General features: G+C 36.6%; 5 protein-coding genes and 1 pseudogene across 6 annotated transcripts; 5 read left to right on the top strand and 1 right to left on the bottom strand.

Moving 5' to 3' along the window:
* Positions 1 to 1,568: 1,568 nt before the first annotated feature.
* On the top strand, positions 1,569 to 2,871 carry LOC106349496. The gene is made up of 3 exons (XM_013789471.3): positions 1,569 to 2,147; positions 2,275 to 2,496; positions 2,591 to 2,871. The coding sequence occupies exons 1-3, from the start codon at positions 1,605 to 1,607 to the stop codon at positions 2,657 to 2,659; spliced, it is 834 nt and encodes a 277-aa protein (XP_013644925.2). The 5' UTR covers positions 1,569 to 1,604; the 3' UTR covers positions 2,660 to 2,871.
* Positions 2,872 to 4,003: 1,132 nt separating this feature from the next.
* On the top strand, positions 4,004 to 5,800 carry LOC106350950 (annotated as a pseudogene).
* Positions 5,801 to 6,441: 641 nt separating this feature from the next.
* LOC106349492 (cytochrome P450 84A1) lies at positions 6,442 to 8,576 on the top strand. Its single transcript, XM_013789466.3, has 3 exons — positions 6,442 to 6,954; positions 7,084 to 7,728; positions 7,791 to 8,576. Exons 1-3 carry the CDS (start codon positions 6,688 to 6,690, stop codon positions 8,418 to 8,420), a joined length of 1,542 nt encoding a protein of 513 aa, XP_013644920.2. The 5' UTR covers positions 6,442 to 6,687; the 3' UTR covers positions 8,421 to 8,576.
* Positions 8,548 to 10,165, bottom strand: LOC106349493 (CCHC-type zinc finger nucleic acid binding protein-like). 2 transcript variants are annotated; one of them, XM_013789468.3, is made up of 4 exons: positions 10,020 to 10,165; positions 9,687 to 9,779; positions 9,471 to 9,563; positions 8,548 to 9,263 (listed from the first exon to the last, which is right to left on the bottom strand). In XM_013789468.3, exons 2-4 carry the CDS (start codon positions 9,761 to 9,763, stop codon positions 8,708 to 8,710), a joined length of 726 nt encoding a protein of 241 aa, XP_013644922.1. In that variant the 5' UTR covers positions 9,764 to 9,779; positions 10,020 to 10,165; the 3' UTR covers positions 8,548 to 8,707. The 2 variants fall into 2 exon arrangements, with proteins under 2 accessions (XP_013644922.1, XP_013644921.1); XM_013789467.3 differs by having other exon boundaries at positions 9,471 to 9,566.
* A 1,440-nt stretch (positions 10,166 to 11,605) lies between these two features.
* On the top strand, positions 11,606 to 14,083 carry LOC106352472 (endoglucanase 23-like). Its single transcript, XM_013792094.3, has 5 exons — positions 11,606 to 12,221; positions 12,525 to 12,824; positions 12,957 to 13,118; positions 13,265 to 13,543; positions 13,682 to 14,083. The coding sequence occupies exons 1-5, from the start codon at positions 11,817 to 11,819 to the stop codon at positions 14,012 to 14,014; spliced, it is 1,479 nt and encodes a 492-aa protein (XP_013647548.2). The 5' UTR covers positions 11,606 to 11,816; the 3' UTR covers positions 14,015 to 14,083.
* A 625-nt stretch (positions 14,084 to 14,708) lies between these two features.
* LOC106352471 (endoglucanase 22) lies at positions 14,709 to 17,659 on the top strand. The gene is made up of 5 exons (XM_013792093.3): positions 14,709 to 15,327; positions 16,133 to 16,432; positions 16,532 to 16,693; positions 16,780 to 17,055; positions 17,207 to 17,659. Exons 1-5 carry the CDS (start codon positions 14,923 to 14,925, stop codon positions 17,534 to 17,536), a joined length of 1,473 nt encoding a protein of 490 aa, XP_013647547.2. The 5' UTR covers positions 14,709 to 14,922; the 3' UTR covers positions 17,537 to 17,659.
* Positions 17,660 to 18,075: the final 416 nt, after the last annotated feature.

The following is an 18,075-nucleotide window of genomic DNA, read 5'->3' on the forward strand; positions in this document are numbered from 1 at the left end:
AAACTTGAATACTGCGACACAATCATACACGGAGATTGATTTGCCTTTACCGGGATACATTGCATTGTAAATTACGTAACAACCATATTCTGTATATTTTATTTCGTAGAAACACACACACGAAAATAAATAAATTATAGGAGCTTGGACCAGTCTGACCAGAGGAGAGTGAACGGAGACGCGAGAATATCATTGGACGGTGAGGAAAAGGAGGATTAGATTTTGAACGCACATGTGATCGCTGCTCCTTTCGTCTGTTCTGATGAAAGCTTTACACGTTGACACTAACCGCACCAATCAAACCAACTAAGTCTAAGACCGATCACCACTGTAATATTAATTAATTAACGCTAAACTTCTTCTTTTTTCTTTTAGCATCTAACGCTAATTGACATACCAACAACAAACATCATTAAACAAGAGATACATAACGTTTAGCCATTGTTATCTCAAAACAGTCTGTTTCGTTTCATTTATTTCAGTAGTGAAATAAATTCGAGTCTCTTTCGGTCGAGTATTTACATAATGCTCGAGCAGTATCATGTGCATGTGGAATCTTGTGTCTTCCTTAAACAATAATAGTTACTATTATTGACGATACTTATCATCGTAAGATCAATTGCAATAATTGGAAGTTGTCTTGGTCTCTTGTGAACACGTAAATTAGGATGATATATATTTACGACTCGAACTGGATGATGTTTTTGTAAATGATTTGTAAAATGTATAGAATTGAATACACTAATGCGATAAATACACGGTGCCTGCTTGAGCTTAAGTAGTTGTCATAGCTCTCTCTCTCACCTTTTTTGAGCTTCATTGAACAGCTGGTTCACGTGCATGCTTTTCCATTTCTCACGTGCCATGTGGTGTGGTCTTTAAATTCCCTTGGGATGTCGTAAAAGAAAAGCAAATAAATCAAATACGTGGTGTTAGTAAAAGCAAGAAAAAAAAAACTTGTGTTAGTGGGAATTACATAGGCTAAAGACCGTGTACTTAAATTACACTCTCTAAACTTATAGTACATCTATCTATCTATCCTATTAAAAGTGAAATACAAATAAAAAATAACCATCATTTCATCTCATTATTTACGGTTCTCTGCCACTAGTACTGGTGTTAATAATACATTTTCGCTAAATATTACCTTATTCTTTCACGTCATACCCAAATCAAAAAGCCCATTAAGCTTCTTGACTGGCCTAAATTTCGTTAAGTTATCACCTATAACCGAAATATATCTAACCATCTCTAACCATAAAATTCATACTATTATAAGTTCACATAATCACAATCTTAATATCTGAAAGCTGATTCAGATCAAAGAAAAAAAAACTTGATTCTTCTGGTTTGTCAATGTCTTTGCTGCCAAGAAAAATATAATTGAGGATGCCATTTTATATCGGACCAGAACTGGGCCTAATTTGGGCCGTTATACAACCACGGCGCAATGTGCGAAAGCCTTATACTATTACTAACTAGTGTAACATAATAACAGTTAGGGGGCTTAATTGTGAAAAAATCACATTATAGAGGGAGTTTAATGAGAAGTCCTTAAATAGAGGGGGCGTCTTGGCATAAACTAATCAGAAAGTGAAAAGCAAATGGCGAGCGTAACAGTACCACCGTCTTCTTCATCGACACATCTTATCCACAACCTTCTCCGACTTCCCGAACCACCGTCTTCCTTCTGTCTCTTCCCCAGACCCTTTTGCTTCTCCGCTTTAACCTGTCAATCAAGCCGCTGTAACAAGCCTCGCTTTCAATCAATCTCTTCAAAGCCGCTTCCTTTTCACTCTACTTCTTCACTCGTAGCGAAATCCTTCTCTGCCATCGATGAGCCAGATCTCGGAGAAGACGATGAGAGCGAGGAAGACGAAGAAGAAGAAGAAGAAGATGATGAGCTGGACAGTGGAATGGTATCCGTGAGAGGAAGTGAGGAAGGTAAGGAGGAGAAGATAGAGAAGATGAAGCAGAAGGCTCGGGGCTCGGCTTTGAAGTTGACGATAAAGGAGAAGAAGGAACTGGCTTCTTACGCGCATAGTCTCGGCGACAAATTGAAATGTCAACTCGTCGGAAAATCTGGAGTTACTGATTCAGTTGTTTTCTCGTTCCTTGAGACTCTCGAGAAGAACGAGCTCTTAAAGGTTTCACCTTTTTTTAAGAGCCTATCATCTCTATCTCTCAGTATGTTTTTGTTAGAGGAATGTTGTGGTTTGGTTGAGATGGAAACTCGATGTGAGCCTCTTAAGCTTAATCCTTTAATTGGAACAGGTGAAGATACGCAAGACATCTCCACAGGAGATGGAGGACGCGGTTATGCATTTGGAGGAAGCCACTGGTTCTGTAGCTGTTGGCCAAATTGGGCGGACCGTGATACTGTATAGGCCTAGTCCCACCAAAATGAAAGCAGAGGAGAAGAAGAAGGAAGTTGAGAGGTTGTCGATTAGAAGAAGACAGAAGTTCTCAAACTCTAGACCAAACACTAGACCTTTCGTAAGTTAACCCTGTGAGAAATTGCTGTCTCTATATGTGGGTTTTTATTTCTTAAGTATCATTCAATCTTTTTTTTGTTTTGGGGTTATAACAGAGGAGAGAGTATTCAGAGAGACCTGATGGACGTGGACGCAGAGGAGGAAGTAGAGTTGCTACGGCTTGAACTGTTATTAGTAGCTCGGTTTGTTTTGTTATCACCTAAGAATACTAGTTCTTTGCTTTGTATGCATTTTTTTCTATTTTTCTTCAAAACTACATTCACAAACACGGTCTCATTGATCTGTAACTGTAAGCCAAATTGCTGAGAAGCTGTAACCGTTTATGAACATGAAATGAGGGTCAGAGTTTAAAGAAATGTTATAGTGAAGTTGAATCCTCGAGACTTGGATTTCTCCAAAGGAAAAAGATTACCCTTTCGATGTTGGTTGATCGGTTTCTCTTTCAGTTGGTTCATCCTTTAAAGGAGAAGGGTAATCTTTACTCTTTGTGACGGGGCCAATAAGTTTGATTTTGAGTCGAGTTACTCCAGCAGGATGGATGATGTCAATGGCCTAATAAGGTTTAGAGTTTAAAAACCTTAAAAGTCATGATAACATAGTACCACTCAATTTTGCACCAAAAGAGATCTTCGCACACCATATCTCCAGTCACACAGGACCAAGCACATCACGTTTGTGACTAGAGTTGCTCAGTTTGTGCCATCATAGTTTCACCAGATTGGAAGCACAATGATTCTCTTTTAGACACTCCAACCACATCCATGTCACATGAAGCCTGTTAACTCTTTTTTTGCCACTTATGTTTATATATATATATTTTTTCAATCATTCTATATCTATCCAACATGTGAAAAAAACTGCTCACGTATTGAGATGGCAATTGAGTTGTCTTGCGCTTATTTGTCCCGCAATGTCGGTAGGGTCTTACTAGGGAAACAAACGGTGCGACCGTTCCGGACCTAATCCCATGTCCCTTGTATAATAATAACAAAAAAGTCAATTTTTTAAAAAAATTATATTTTTTTATAATAAATAAAATTGAAAAAGATCCAAAATTATTTGATATGTATATGATTTTATTTTTAGTACAAAATATACAAAATATCACTGATTAAATTTTAAAAATATTTTAAACATTATCTGCATATAAATTTTGGAGAGTAAATAAAAGTTTTTTTTGTTCAAGTGTCCTAACAGGGTTGAGCCTACCCTCACTGTCCCCGCCGTACCATCGTGGAACGCGATCCCCTGTAGCTATGACCAATCCCGCCCCGCCTAGAAGCGGTTAACGGGACGACGACGATTATGTATATGTTTTATGTTCCAAACTTCCAATGTCATTCCTTGCGCATGGAGCAACACCAAGTATTGCACAATTCACCAATAGTGCTTTCAACACCAAATGACAACACCTTCCATACTATACGTACGTGTTGTTTTCCCTTCTTCTTTTTTTTTTTAAAAAAGAAGAAAATTCTGCAAAATATTATAATTCTGTAATTTTACGATAATCATAAAAAAATATTGTAAACTCATAAAATATTTACCCAAGATTTTCGATACCGTGTAGATATTTGCTAGATCCGATTCAAACAAATCTCGTGGTGGGTACACTAGATATAAATACTCGTGATATATTTTCCTACAGGATGGATTAAATCAAAACCCTTAATCAAAACCCTCTCTCTGGAAAAGTAAAAGCTTAACACAATGAGCTCAGCAACATTCGAAGAGAGAATGAAATTAATGTGTCCCAATATGACACCAGAAGAGATAGCACAACAGAAAAAGGTGGTGGATTCATGCATCGGCTTCCTTCTTGTTGTCATATGTTTCCTCATATTACTCTCTTTCGTTCCATCTGCATCGACACCCAACCATAACCTTCTCGAGATCAAAATAGTTTCTATGGATTTCACGGCCGAGCCTAATAATAATAACAAGAATAGCACACAACAAAGTCATTATCTTCCTCTAGTTAGTGCTAGATGGGATTTATTGATAAGAGTCCCGGGAGAACTTGTTGGTAATGATATGTCTTCAAGGAAACCTCCAAGCTTCTTTCCTTTACAAGAATGTCACTCTTGTTACTTCCTCTCTCCACAGGTTACTAGTAATTATTTTCTTGTTGTTTGAAACCGTGTTTAATATTATTATTTCTTACTGATTTTCGTATCTTATGTATGGTTTTGTAGTTACAACGAACTCGAACTAGGCGCGCCTCAGCTTCTTACCGTTTCTGCGGTTGCTACTGGAGAAGATTTGAGTGGCGCGATTGGGAAAGAGATTATGGAGGCTATCAAAGAGAGGAATGAAATTCAGTTCGGATCGCGGTTGTCTCTTACAGATTGTAGAGAGGAGACAAAGAAAGGAACGGTGGGCTATGAATGCGATGAAGCTAAGTTGCGGTTTGATCATCTTGGCTCTGATCAGATTAAGGCCACTGCGTTTGGAGACCACCCTACCTGCATCATTAAAGAATAAGAAGTTTGTATCAAGCTCCCAACTGCGTTTGGTGACCACCGTACTTTGTTAGTCCTTATCTTTAATTATGTTTTATAGGTGTTGGTTTTTTCCAATAGAAAAGTTTGCTGGCAAAAAAATCATTGAATAAAATCATAACTTTTATTATTTTGTTTAATACATTACACATCATAGTTGATTCATTATTATAAATCTAACTTTTCCCATTACATCTTTAAAATTAAATACTCTTGTAAAATTTTGACCATTGTATCTACGAGAAGATATACACAAACTAATAAGCTATGAATGCCATAAAACCACATTGCGGTTTGAGCCAGGCTCTGATCAGATTAAGGGCGACTGCATATGGGAAGCACCCTACTCATCATCAACCTTTAGCTTATACTAGCTAGGGTAATACATTTTGTGATATTTTCGTATTATATACTACCATTCAGTTAATATATTAAAAAATACAATACAAAGACTACAAAAATATTGGTTTCGGGTACAATGTTATATAACCTATTCCAATACAAATGTTTCTGACTATATAGAAGAATCTTTTTTCCCTTCAATATATAGATGCTGAACAAATAGCAGCGTCTCTTTAACGAGACAAAACTTGTGTCCAAAAATATCACAAAACCCACGACAAGAAGCCAGAAGACCTCGATGACCTTAGCTTGCAGTTTCAGTAGTCTATGTATGTTCAAGAAAAAGATGTTAGTTTAAGAAAAGCACGATTGGGTGTCGGAAGTTAGAAACAGGGACATATCATTGATATCCACACATTTTCTGCGATTTCTTCGTAATACAGAGAACTTTGAAAACTAAAGTATGGGCCTACACAAGAGCACCAAAGATACAATACTCAGAAATTGCTTACTTAATTTTTCTAATTCATCTTTTTAATATAATTATTTAACGGTTTTTTACCAACGAATCATGCTTTATATTTGCATATATTTATTTATTTATTGTGATCAAACTCAAAATCTGTACTATCACGCAGGTGTCATGTAAATCTTGAGAAAGCTACATAGTTGGTCTTACAAAGCGTTACCATGCATGTTCTTTGTTTTTTTTTTAACGAACCATGCATGTTCTTTTTCGTTTGATTATTTACAAACGTTCTTTTTTTTGTTAGATTAGTTCCATGTAATTTTTTTCGTGCTAAAGAAATATTAGAAATTCTATTCCTCAATTCTCACGCCAAATGTGTACGGTATCTGGTTTCGTCAGAAGTGTTATCAACTGACAATGCTAGCAAATGTTCTTTGACTAGAAAATTACATTTATATCATTTACAAACTAAAAAATCCAAATAAAAATTTAAATATTTGCATATAATTCTCGAACCCATAGATCTATTGATCTTTATTGTAAATCTTGAATTCTCATATTGGTAGATTTCCTATTCAAACTACATATTGTTCTTTATTAGGATATTGATTATTGGGATATTGACTATTGACTTGTGTTCTCTTTTTTTCTGGTCAAATTTGACTTGTTTTTTTCTAAGGTAATAAATGATCTATTAAATACCCAAAACGGAAATAAATCTTTCATTTATATATTGTTTATCATACACATCTGTATGTGCTAATAAATCAAATACAGATTATACAACCAGATTCGTGCGTATATAACCATACCAAAAACCTCTTAACACCCATCTTTTCACTCTTTGTATCGGAAAGAAAAAAACATAAAAACATAAAAGATGGATTGTTTGCTTTGCTCACCAATTTTATATGTAGTTCTTATATTTCTTTGGTATTTAGTTAGAGTTTTGTTAACTCGTAGTAATCCATATCCACCTGGTCCAAAAGGCTATCCAATAATCGGTAACATGAAATTAAAGAATCAGTTGAATCATCGTGGTTTGGCCGAGTTAGCCAAACAATACGGTGGTCTCTTACACCTTCAAATGGGTAGAATTCATATTGTGGCCGCTTCAACAGCTGAGATGGCCCGAGAAATTCTCCAGGTATGTGGTTTTCTACGGTTTAGAAATTGTTTTGACAATTCAAATCTTCTTCTAAACGTTTGGATAGGATAACAGTGAATTACTAGCTTTTGTGAGACAACATTCATCTCAAACATTCAATTACGTCAGGTTCAAGATGTGGTTTTCGCAAACCGGCCAGCTAACGTCGCCATTTCATATCTCACTTACAACCGGGCGGATATGGCGTTTGCGAACTACGGTCCACTCTGGCGTCAAATGAGGAAGGTTTGCGTTATGAAGCTCTTTAGCAGAAAACGGGCCGAATCATGGGCCTCGGTTCGCGACGAAATTAATACGATGGTTCAAACTCTGACTAAACAAACCGGTTCACCGGTTAACGTTGGCGAGCTTGTATTTGCTTTGACGCGGAACATAACGTACCGAGCCGCGTTTGGCTCTTTCGCTCGCGACGGTCAAGACGAATTCGTCAAGATACTACAAGAGTTCTCAAAACTCTTTGGAGCGTTTGATATAACCGAGTTTTTACCGTGGATGAAATGGTTTAGTAACCGCGATTTCAGCGAGCGGTTGGAAAACGCAAGGAAATCGCTGGATGGGTTCATAGATAGAATCATCGATGCACATATCGAAAAGAAGAACTCAAGAAAACAAGACGATGACGGCTTGGAGGACGACATGGTTGATGAATTAATGGCGTTTTATAGCGTCGAAAGCGGTGAGAACGGCGGCAAATCTACTGATTCATTGTCTTCATTTAAACTCACGAGAGATAACATCAAAGCTCTTGTCATGGTAAATAATTTAAATTAATCATTCAAAAACCATAAGTTACTAATGAAATGATTTTGATTTAGGATGTGATGTTTGGCGGGACGGAAACGGTGGCGTCTGCGATTGAGTGGGCCATGACGGAGCTGATGAAGAATCCTCACGAACTCGTAAAGCTGCAGCAAGAGCTCGCTGACGTCATCGGATTAAATCGTGAGTTTCACGAATCTGATCTGGAGAATCTTCCTTACTTCAGATGCGCGATGAAAGAGACGCTAAGGCTGCACCCTCCGATTCCTCTGCTCCTCCACGAGGCGGCGGCGGATTCCGTCGTCTCCGGCTACTCCATTCCCCGTGACTCTCGCGTCATGATCAATGTGTACGCGATTGGGCGAGACGGATCGGTATGGACCGAGCCGGATGCGTTCAGACCGGGTCGGTTTATGGATAGCAAAGCTCCGGATTTCAAAGGTAGTGATTTCGAGTTTCTTCCGTTTGGGTCGGGTCGAAGGTCGTGCCCGGGTATGCAGTTGGGGCTTTATGCTATGGAGCTCGCCGTCGCGCACATGCTTCATTCATTTGATTGGGAGTTGCCGGAAGGAGTTAGCGCTGATGATCTGGATATGACTGACATGTTCGGTCTCACGGCGCCTAGAGCCACCAGGCTCATCGCCGTTCCGAGCTACCGGCTAAAATGTCCGATGATGGTGATTTGAAATGCGTGTTGATGTTTGAAGAAGTTTTATATCAACTGCTTGCCGTTTTCATGATTCCTTATACAAGTGTTTGTTGTTGTTGTTGTTGTTGAAGATTCTAATCTATTTAAACTATTTGGTTCGGATCTTCTGATTTAAAAAGTAAATTCTTGATCATGGCCGGTCTAGATTAACCGGATGGTTCAGGTCTAAAGATACCGAGAAAGAAAGTAGTCATTACAAAACCATAGATCAATTCTGGTTCTCCTTAGAAGACAAGACCGGTTTGTAAACTAAAAGCTACTTAGTTAGTACCTAAAGGGGTGGTAGTGGTGGTGGTTGACTAATCTCCCAGAAGGGCATTCATACGCAATGTGTCCCCTTCCACCACAGTTTCGACATATCATCAGCCTAGCCGTGCAGTCTCTGCTCATATGACCCACTTGCCGGCAGTTCCTGCAAACCACATCCTCCTCCCTGTATTGTGCTCTGATCCCTCGTGGTCTTCGCTCTTCTGCTGCTAACACATGGGTTTTGGGGCATTTGATAGCAAGGTGTCCAGCCAGGTTACAGTGATTACAAACGGGATCGTCTCTGCAGTCACGAGCTAGATGGCCCGTCTTCCTGCAGTTGTTGCAGGCCTTCTCGTTAGTGCAATCAGCTGAGAAGTGACCTTGCTTGTAACAGTTGTTGCAGAGTCTAAGGTCACCAGGAGGGAGGTGGCGAGCCGTGCAGTCTTTAGCTTGGTGCCCGGCTATACCGCAGCTGTGACAAATGCCTTCGTTGGTGCAGCTGTTAGACATGTGACCTGGTTCACGGCAGTTCCAACACACAGACTTCGCGGAGCATTCAGATAGATTGTGCCTGCCAAGTTTTATTAGTTATTAGTGTCCGCCACAGAAATAAAGTACAAAGAAGTAGACATATCTAAACACACTACCTTATCAATGCGCTAATCTACCTTCAAGATTAGTGTATATTAGCAGCAGTAAAAATGTAGAAAGAACTTCACGTAACAATCTAAATCAACTTAGACCGTAAGAAAGAGAAGTAGAAAATGAATAGGGATACCCAGGAAGGCCGCAATTGTGGCAGATAGAGACATTGGGACACTCTCGAGCAAAATGACCAGGTCGCTTACAATTCTTGCACGTATTGCTTTGGCTGCTGCAATAGCATTTTAAGCATATCAGTAAAACTTAATTTAATTTCTTTCTTCTCAGTATACAGCTAAGGTATTGAGTGAAGTTATCCTAAGAGAAATGCTAGTTTCGATGAGAGAAAAACCTGAAAGTCCGATGTGAGTCTCTTCGGTAAGGATCATCACGGTAAGAAAAACGATCAGAAGCAATCTTCCTGGCCATCGGATTCCTACTCCTCCTGTCCAAACTCATTATCTTAGCAACAAAACAAACAAACCAAAAAAATACACAAACGGAAGTAAGAAAAGTCACGCATTTGGTGCGAATACGAGATGCAAAGTATGTCTTAAAAGAAAGAACCACGGAACATCCTCCACTTTTTTAAAACATTAAAATCACTCCTTAAGATGCGCTTAAACCCTAACAACTCAAAATCTCCATTTCTTACAAATCTTCACCGATAAAATTACACCAGTACCTCACTCACGGCGACGAGAAGCAACTTTCCGACAAGTAAACTGTCAGCAGTTAGACAAATCTGGCGTGCGGCGACCGAAACCTGTGTCTGTGTGACACTCTCGAACACACACAAATATAACGTCATCAGTTGGTATCTTAGTAAATGGGCTTCAAAAGCCTTTCGTGACCCATTAACAAAGTGAGACACGCCTGACATGTTGTAACTAATTACGGTTATGTTCGGTATGCGTTCACCACTTGTTCTTTTCTGATACGGTCCAGTCTACTATACGTACAAACATCGAATTTGTAACATCATGGGCCAATATCCCATTATGCAATGTAAATTTCTAATGCCTACTATAAAAATTAACGTAATATCAACCGTGTGTTTTGTACGTGTGGTCGTACTTTGTAGTAAATATAAAGAGAATTACTATCATTAGTTTTAGTTGCGGGATTTTTCTATTACTTTTTTGGAGACCAACAACATAATTAAAATTTTGTTGCCCATAACTGTAACCAACGGATAATGAGAATTTCAATTATACACCAATCATTATATACTATTAGTGTATTGATTATAGAGTTTAGCAACTTTGATTCAGAGGTCGTCACATCACTATTTGTTTATACATTTATCCTTTACCTGAAATATATTTTTATATAGAGAGGAGAATGTATCATTTCTATTTTTATAAATTATTTTTCAGTTTAAATTATTGTTGCATCTCGAGGTATACATAATGTACACGTTGAATACTAACTTGAGAATGTCGACCAAAAGAAAAAAGAACTACAATAACATCAATTTGATTTGGTTTGTCGTGTGTCCGTACTGGAATTTGGTTATGATTATTATCATTCCATATAATTTATTGGTATATATATGATTGTAGAAATGATTCATTGATACAATTAAAGTCAACAAATCGTAACTGAACGCCATAAAATATATAGGAGGAGAATAATCGAAAGAAACCCCGCAACTAAAACTAATAATAGCGTTAGTTATATAATAAATGTAATGTATATTTAATTATGATTTGAATACTATTTAAAAAAGATATTGGTAAACTAAGTTTGGATATGCCTTAGTTTCAAAAAAAAAAAACTAAGTTTGGATATGTATAAAAAGTCTGGATATGCTTGAAGTTATAAGATGTCTCAAAAAAAAAATTTCATCAAAAGTCAAAACATTCAGATTTCATTTCTTTATTTTCAGCCTCATAATTTCTTGCATCAGATTTTGCAAATCTAAAAAAAAAATATAGCTATATCAAATTTGGCAAATCTGAATATATTTCTTTATATATGTACACTAAAATACTATTGTTTTATATAAGTTGTTGGAATTAAAAATATATGATAAAGTGAATAAATTCACAGATATTTATGTAAAATTAAAGGTATATACAAATTAGAAAGATAATGTTAGAAGATTTCTTGTCCATAACTAACTGTAAGAAATTGTGAAAGTTTTTAATATATGCATGCATGGATGGATCCTTAGTCCTTACTAGCCAAATACGTATCGGTGACTTACCAAATTAACCGACTACCTACCTATACAAGTACCATAACTTAGTACTTATCTTTTCTCAAGCAAAAAAAAACTTAGAAGTTATTAGGATTTAATTATATAAATCAAATATTTTAAAAAGTGATATTATATTAGTTAGAACTTATTTTGAGAATCCCCACCAACCTTGTCGTATAGCTCCATCTCCATAAATAAGAACCGTAAACCCTCAAAACTAAATGCCAAGAAGCAAAATCTCACAAAGCTCTTTATTTTAATTTTCTTATTTCAAAGATGAAACCATCATTTTTCATTTTAACCGTTCTCGCACTTCTCCTATTACCAACGGCCATCCCTCACGATTACTCCGAAGCTCTGAGAAAGTCAATCCTCTTCTTCGAGGGTCAACGCTCTGGTCGTCTTCCCAAACAACAAAGGATGACCTGGCGTGGTGACTCTGCACTCAAAGACGGCAAAAACCTCAACACCGACCTCGTTGGTGGTTACTACGACGCCGGAGACAACATTAAGTTTCATTTTCCAATGGCTTTTACGGCCACAATGCTTGCTTGGAGCTCTATCGACTTCCAAAGTTACATGTCTCAGAATGATGTGGGACACAATCTCATAGCTCTCAAGTGGGCAACTGATTATCTCCTTAAAACTGTCTCACAACTCCCTAATCGCATTTTCGTCCAAGTACGTACAAATGAGCCACCATGCATCGTCGTTTTATCTACTGTAATCAGGAATTTGATTTTCACGATCTATAGACATAACACTTATAATATAACATCCTTTTTTGTTTGCGCAAAAATATAATCTCTATAAAATCTGGTTGGGTATACTAGTGTATATTACGTAGAAATTGCATTTAATAAATTTCTATTGGTTAGTTTTTCTCCTTGTATATACTGTATTATTTATAAGCAAATCACAGAGTTTGATGAAAATATATGGGACGTAAAGACTAACATAGTAGGATTAATACATGGTATATAGGTAGGTGAAGCACAAGCTGACCATAACTGTTGGGAAAGGCCTGAAGATATGGATACGCCACGAACTGCTTTCGCCTTAGATGCGCCAGGCCCAGCCTCCGACTTAGCGGGTGAAATCGCTGCAGCTCTGGCAGCCGCCTCAATCGCATTCAAACAATCAAGACCTAAATATTCTGAAGTGTTGCTGGATAAAGCCATTAAAACATTTCAGTACGCAGATTCGCACAGAGGTTGCTACACTGATAATCCAAATGTACACAATGCCGTTTGCCCTTTCTACTGCAGTGTTAATGGATATAAGGTATACCTTGGATCATTTCTGTATTTATTGTGACAATAAAGTTTAATAGGTCTACTCTCGGTTTCAGTTTCGTATAAACTGTATATATTATTTTTTCTCAACAAAAAAGAACTATATATTATTTTCATGTAGGATGAGTTGCTGTGGGGAGCTGCATGGCTGAGAAGAGCGACTGGTAATGATTATTACCTAGAGTATTTGGTGAACAATCGTCAAGCATTCGGTCAAGATTTCAATTATTTGGAGTTTGGCTGGGACAACAAATATGGGGGAGTTAATGTTCTCATTGCCAAGGTTTGATCCAATTATCTCTATATCTTCAAGGTTAAAACAGAACCGATCGTATAAAAGACATAACCATTGATAGATTGTTTATTTACATCAGTTTAAGAAGAATGCAAACTATATATAAACGTTACATCGTCAATTTCTCTGAACAGGAAATATTTGAAAAGGGTGCGATTGCGTTAACAGCATATAAAGATGCGGCAGAGGAAATGATGTGTGCATTTTTTCCGGAAACCTCTGGTCCACACCACATGAGTTATACACCCGGCGGTCTTCTCTACAAACCGGGCAATAGCCAGCTCCAGAACATGGCGGCTTTGTCTTTCCTCATCCTTACCTACGCGGATTACCTCTCTAAATCCTCTCAACAACTCAATTGCGGTAACCACCAGTTTCAACCGGATTCTCTTCGTCGCATAGTCAAACGACAGGTAGTATATTAGCTGGTCATAAAATTTATATATGTAAAACTGCAAGATCACTTGCTTCTTTTTTCAGACCAATGGGAACTATGTATTTGCAGATTCAGTAAGTTTTATCTATATATTATTTTTCTTTCTTTTTTGTAGGTGGACTACATTTTGGGAGATAATCCAGCGAAGTTGTCATACATGGTTGGGTACGGTGATCAGTACCCGCGACAGATCCACCACCGTGGCGCGTCTATACCGTCTATTAAGGTTCAGAGGAATGCGTTCGGGTGCTTAAAAGGATGGGATATTTTCGCATCACCCAATCCAGACCCCAACATTCTAGTAGGAGCTGTGATTGGTGGGCCTGACGTTGATGATTCGTTCATTGGGAAACGGACAAATGCTAGCGACACGGAGCCCACAACGTACATCAATGCACCTTTAGTTGGTGTCTTTGCGTACTTTAAAAGCAATCCCAACTTCTCTTGATTTCAATTTCCTTCCAAATCTGGAATGTATAAAACTAATACATACAAATCAATATGTTTTCAAAAGTAATCGTTTCTCTTAGTTCATCAGTTACATTCTACCCTTCAGAAAAGACACGAGAAAGAAACATAGCCGCTTATTAATGAGCTAAACATTATGTCTTCACCTAACGGTGAGTAGTTGCATAATGCAACTTGCATTAATGAAGTTGAGTTTCAAAAAAAAGAAGAAGAAATAGCCACTTATTTTAAAAGAATCTTACTGTTATATTTCCATTTAATTTCCAAAACATAATTGTAACATAGTACTTTCAAAAAGTTTTTAAACTCTATACGTTGATTTTACATTTTCATTATAATAATTATTTTACGTTTTTAAGAAGAACAATGAAAAATATGAAGGATAATCTCGACTAGAGAAGATCATATATAAGTAATTCTTGACTCTCAAAATCGAATAATACAAGTGACATTTGGAAAACAAACATATTGTATATTTTGGTTATCTGTCCGGAACAAAACAAACTTTTTAATTATTATATTAAATATGTGGAAATATTTTATAGTTTTTGACTAAATATGATGAATAGTATCACTGATATTTCATCGTTTTTTCTTCACTAATACACTAATAATAAAGTTTTGTTATCTAGATATTAAATTTTAAAATAACCTCCTTAAATGTATAGCAAATTACTAGAAAGGGGGAAATTGAAGAAGCAAAGATTTATTGTTTTTTTTCGACAACAAAGATTTATTGTTTATGATATATAAGTTGTAAACATTTTCAAACAAAGTACTATTACCAAGAAGCAGGAAAATTCCATAACCAAAGACCTCAAGGAGCTTATATAAATCGTCTTGTTCAGTCATTTCTAATATATTTACCATAAGATAAAATAAAACCCAATGAAGCCATCAATTTGCTCTTCCATATATCTCCTCTTCGTCCTCTTACCAACGGTGATCTCTCACAACTACTCCGATGCTCTCAAAAAGTCAATCCTCTTCTTTGAAGGTCAACGCTCTGGCTATCTTCCTAGAGAACAGAGGATGACGTGGCGCCGTGACTCTGCGCTCAACGACGGCAAGAACCTCAATGCTGACCTAGTTGGCGGTTACTACGACGCCGGCGACAACGTGAAGTTCCATTTTCCGATGGCGTTTTCGGCTACGATGCTAGCATGGAGCGCTGTCGACTTCGGTAGTTACATGTCTCCGGCAGATCTCCGGGAAAATCTTGTCGCTCTCCGGTGGGGAACCGATTATCTCCTTAAGACTGTTTCGCAACTTCGTGATCGGATTTTCGTTCATGTATGTGACGGTAACATATTGTCACTTATTTAACCCAAAACAATCATAGAGCATATCCTCTGTAAATTAATAATCTCTATAAATTAATAAATTTTATCTGTTTCAATTAAGATTGGTTCAAAATTTGACACAAATCGATAAAATAATAAGATAATAATTTTTTAGAAAATTATATGTATACATATAATCTTTATATGTATACATATTTTATATAAATAAGAACCGATTGTTATTTTTTTGTTTTATATTCACAAAAAAATTATCTTTATATTTTCTTAACAGTTAATTTTTTTTATGAGATTTAGTAATGTTATATCTAAAACCACATTTAAGTTTTATGCAATATATGTCATATACACCAAATAATACAATATAAAAATTAATTTTTTAAAAAATAACAATTAATGTATATGCACTAAAATCAAATATAATTTTTATCTTAGAATAAATATATACTAAAATAAGAAATTTAAATAAAGAAACTTTTGTAAATTAATATCTATATAAATTAATAAAATTTCAAAATCCCAACATTATTAATTTATAGATTTTACGTATCTGATATAGTTCCATGCATGAACTTCTAACTAAAAGACCAATAAGTAACGTACGGTTGGATTTGTCAATGTTTCTTATATAAATTATTTTAGGTTTCATCTGATTTTAGATGTTAGATTCTTAATGCATTTTATATGTTTGTACCAATTATTACTTCGTTTATTTGTTTTATTTTGTCACAAATAAATACAAAATAAACTAACTGTCATGTATTGATAAATTGATTATGTTTGTAACAATATTCTAGGTGGGTGAAGTAGAAAAGGATCACCAGTGCTGGCAGAGACCGGAGGATATGAGCACACCACGAACAGCTTATGCTGTGGAGACGCAGTACCCGGCCTCTGATTTAGCTGGAGAAATCACAGCTGCGTTTGCGGCCGCTTCAATCGCATTCAAACGATATGATCCTAGTTATGCTCAACGTTTGCTAAAAAATGCTTTAAAAACTTTCAAGTACGCGGACTCACATCGAGGCTCTTATACCAATAATACATGGGTTAAACTTGCTGTTTGCCCGTTTTATTGTAGCATCAACGGATATGGGGTATATATTGCATTCTCCCGAATATCTTTACTTAAAATTAAATCGATATAGATTGTTACTAATTATATTTATATCACCTTGTTAATTTGTTTTATATAGGACGAATTATTATGGGGAGCTGCATGGCTGAGAAGGGCTACCGGTAAAGCTTCTTACAGTAAATACTTAGTGGACAATCGTCATTCTTTAGGTGCAGATTTCAATTACTACGAGTTTGGATGGGATAACAAAGTTGGGGGTGTCAATGTTCTCGTTGCCAAGGTTATATCCAATTCATGAGTGCACAAAATCATACACAATAGATATGCTATATATAAGCAATTTGAATAAACTTGTTTTTGATATAGGAAGCATTCGAGAAGAATGTGCCAGAGATTGCACCGTATAGAGATACAGCCGAGCAAATGATGTGTGCCTATTTTCCAGAAACCGCCGGTCCACACATGACTTACACACCTGGCGGTCTTCTTTACAAACCCGGAAGCAACATCCTCCAAAACACCGTGGCATTGTCTTTTCTCCTCCTAACCTACGCCGGTTACCTCTCTAAATCGTCTCAACAACTCCATTGTGGTAGTGTCAAGATCCATCCAGAGTCTCTCCGTCACTTGGCCAAACGACAGGTCGTTAGTTGATTAATATACATATTGCATTACAAAAATAGTTAGGTTTGCGAAAGTTTACGATCGAGTTTTAATTTCGAAGCCTATTAGACAATATTTATATTACGATAGTAGTGAATCTAGTGATTATATATAGACTTTTTTGGTCTAGGTGGATTACATTTTGGGAGATAATCCAATGAAAATGTCTTACATGATCGGGTACGGTAACCATTATCCGCGAAAGATCCACCACCGTGGCGCATCCTCGCCGTCTATCGCAACCCATCCCAAAACCATCAAATGTTTAGAAGGGTGGAATATATTTGCATCACCCAAACCGGACCCCAACATTTTAGTAGGTGCGGTGGTCGGGGGGCCTAATGTAGATGATAAATTCGTTGGAGGACGGAACAATGCTAGTGAGACGGAACCGACGACTTACATCAACGCACCTTTTGTTGGTCTTTTGGCTTATTTTAATGCCAACAAAAAAAATTAGTATGATTGGTGGTCTGTCTAAAGATTTTTCAAACAAAAACATATTGTTTATGATTAGGGTTTGAACGCGCATGTACTTATTACTGATATCATACAATGAAATACAAAAAAGGATTAAGGGATATTTAGTCGTGTTTTGCTTATACATCGTGAGCTTGAAATAGGAGGCTTTTCAGTAAATATGATCAGCAAGATTTGGGGTATACATCGAGCTCCACATCATGACAATATGGGCATAGACTAGTAAGTACTAAGTAGTACAATTCAAGAAAACAAAAAGTATACATAATTTTTGTTTAAAATAAGTTATACATTAAGTATTACCTGATATATATAAATTATGGTCGACGGTGCTATGGTACATATTAATTCTAGAGGTTTTATAGATTTTTTTGTACATGCTGACATCATAAACCTGATCATAAATGCATTTTTTTTCTTCACAATCGTGTCATGAACGAATATTTATTTTTTTAGGTACTTTTTTTTTTTTTTGGAACTCATATTTTATAACATTCAAATTAAAGTCTGGTAGTTGGG

The sequence above is a fragment of the Brassica napus genome, chromosome A6 (assembly GCF_020379485.1).
Source record: "Brassica napus cultivar Da-Ae chromosome A6, Da-Ae, whole genome shotgun sequence".
Classification (NCBI taxonomy): Eukaryota; Viridiplantae; Streptophyta; class Magnoliopsida; order Brassicales; family Brassicaceae; genus Brassica; species Brassica napus.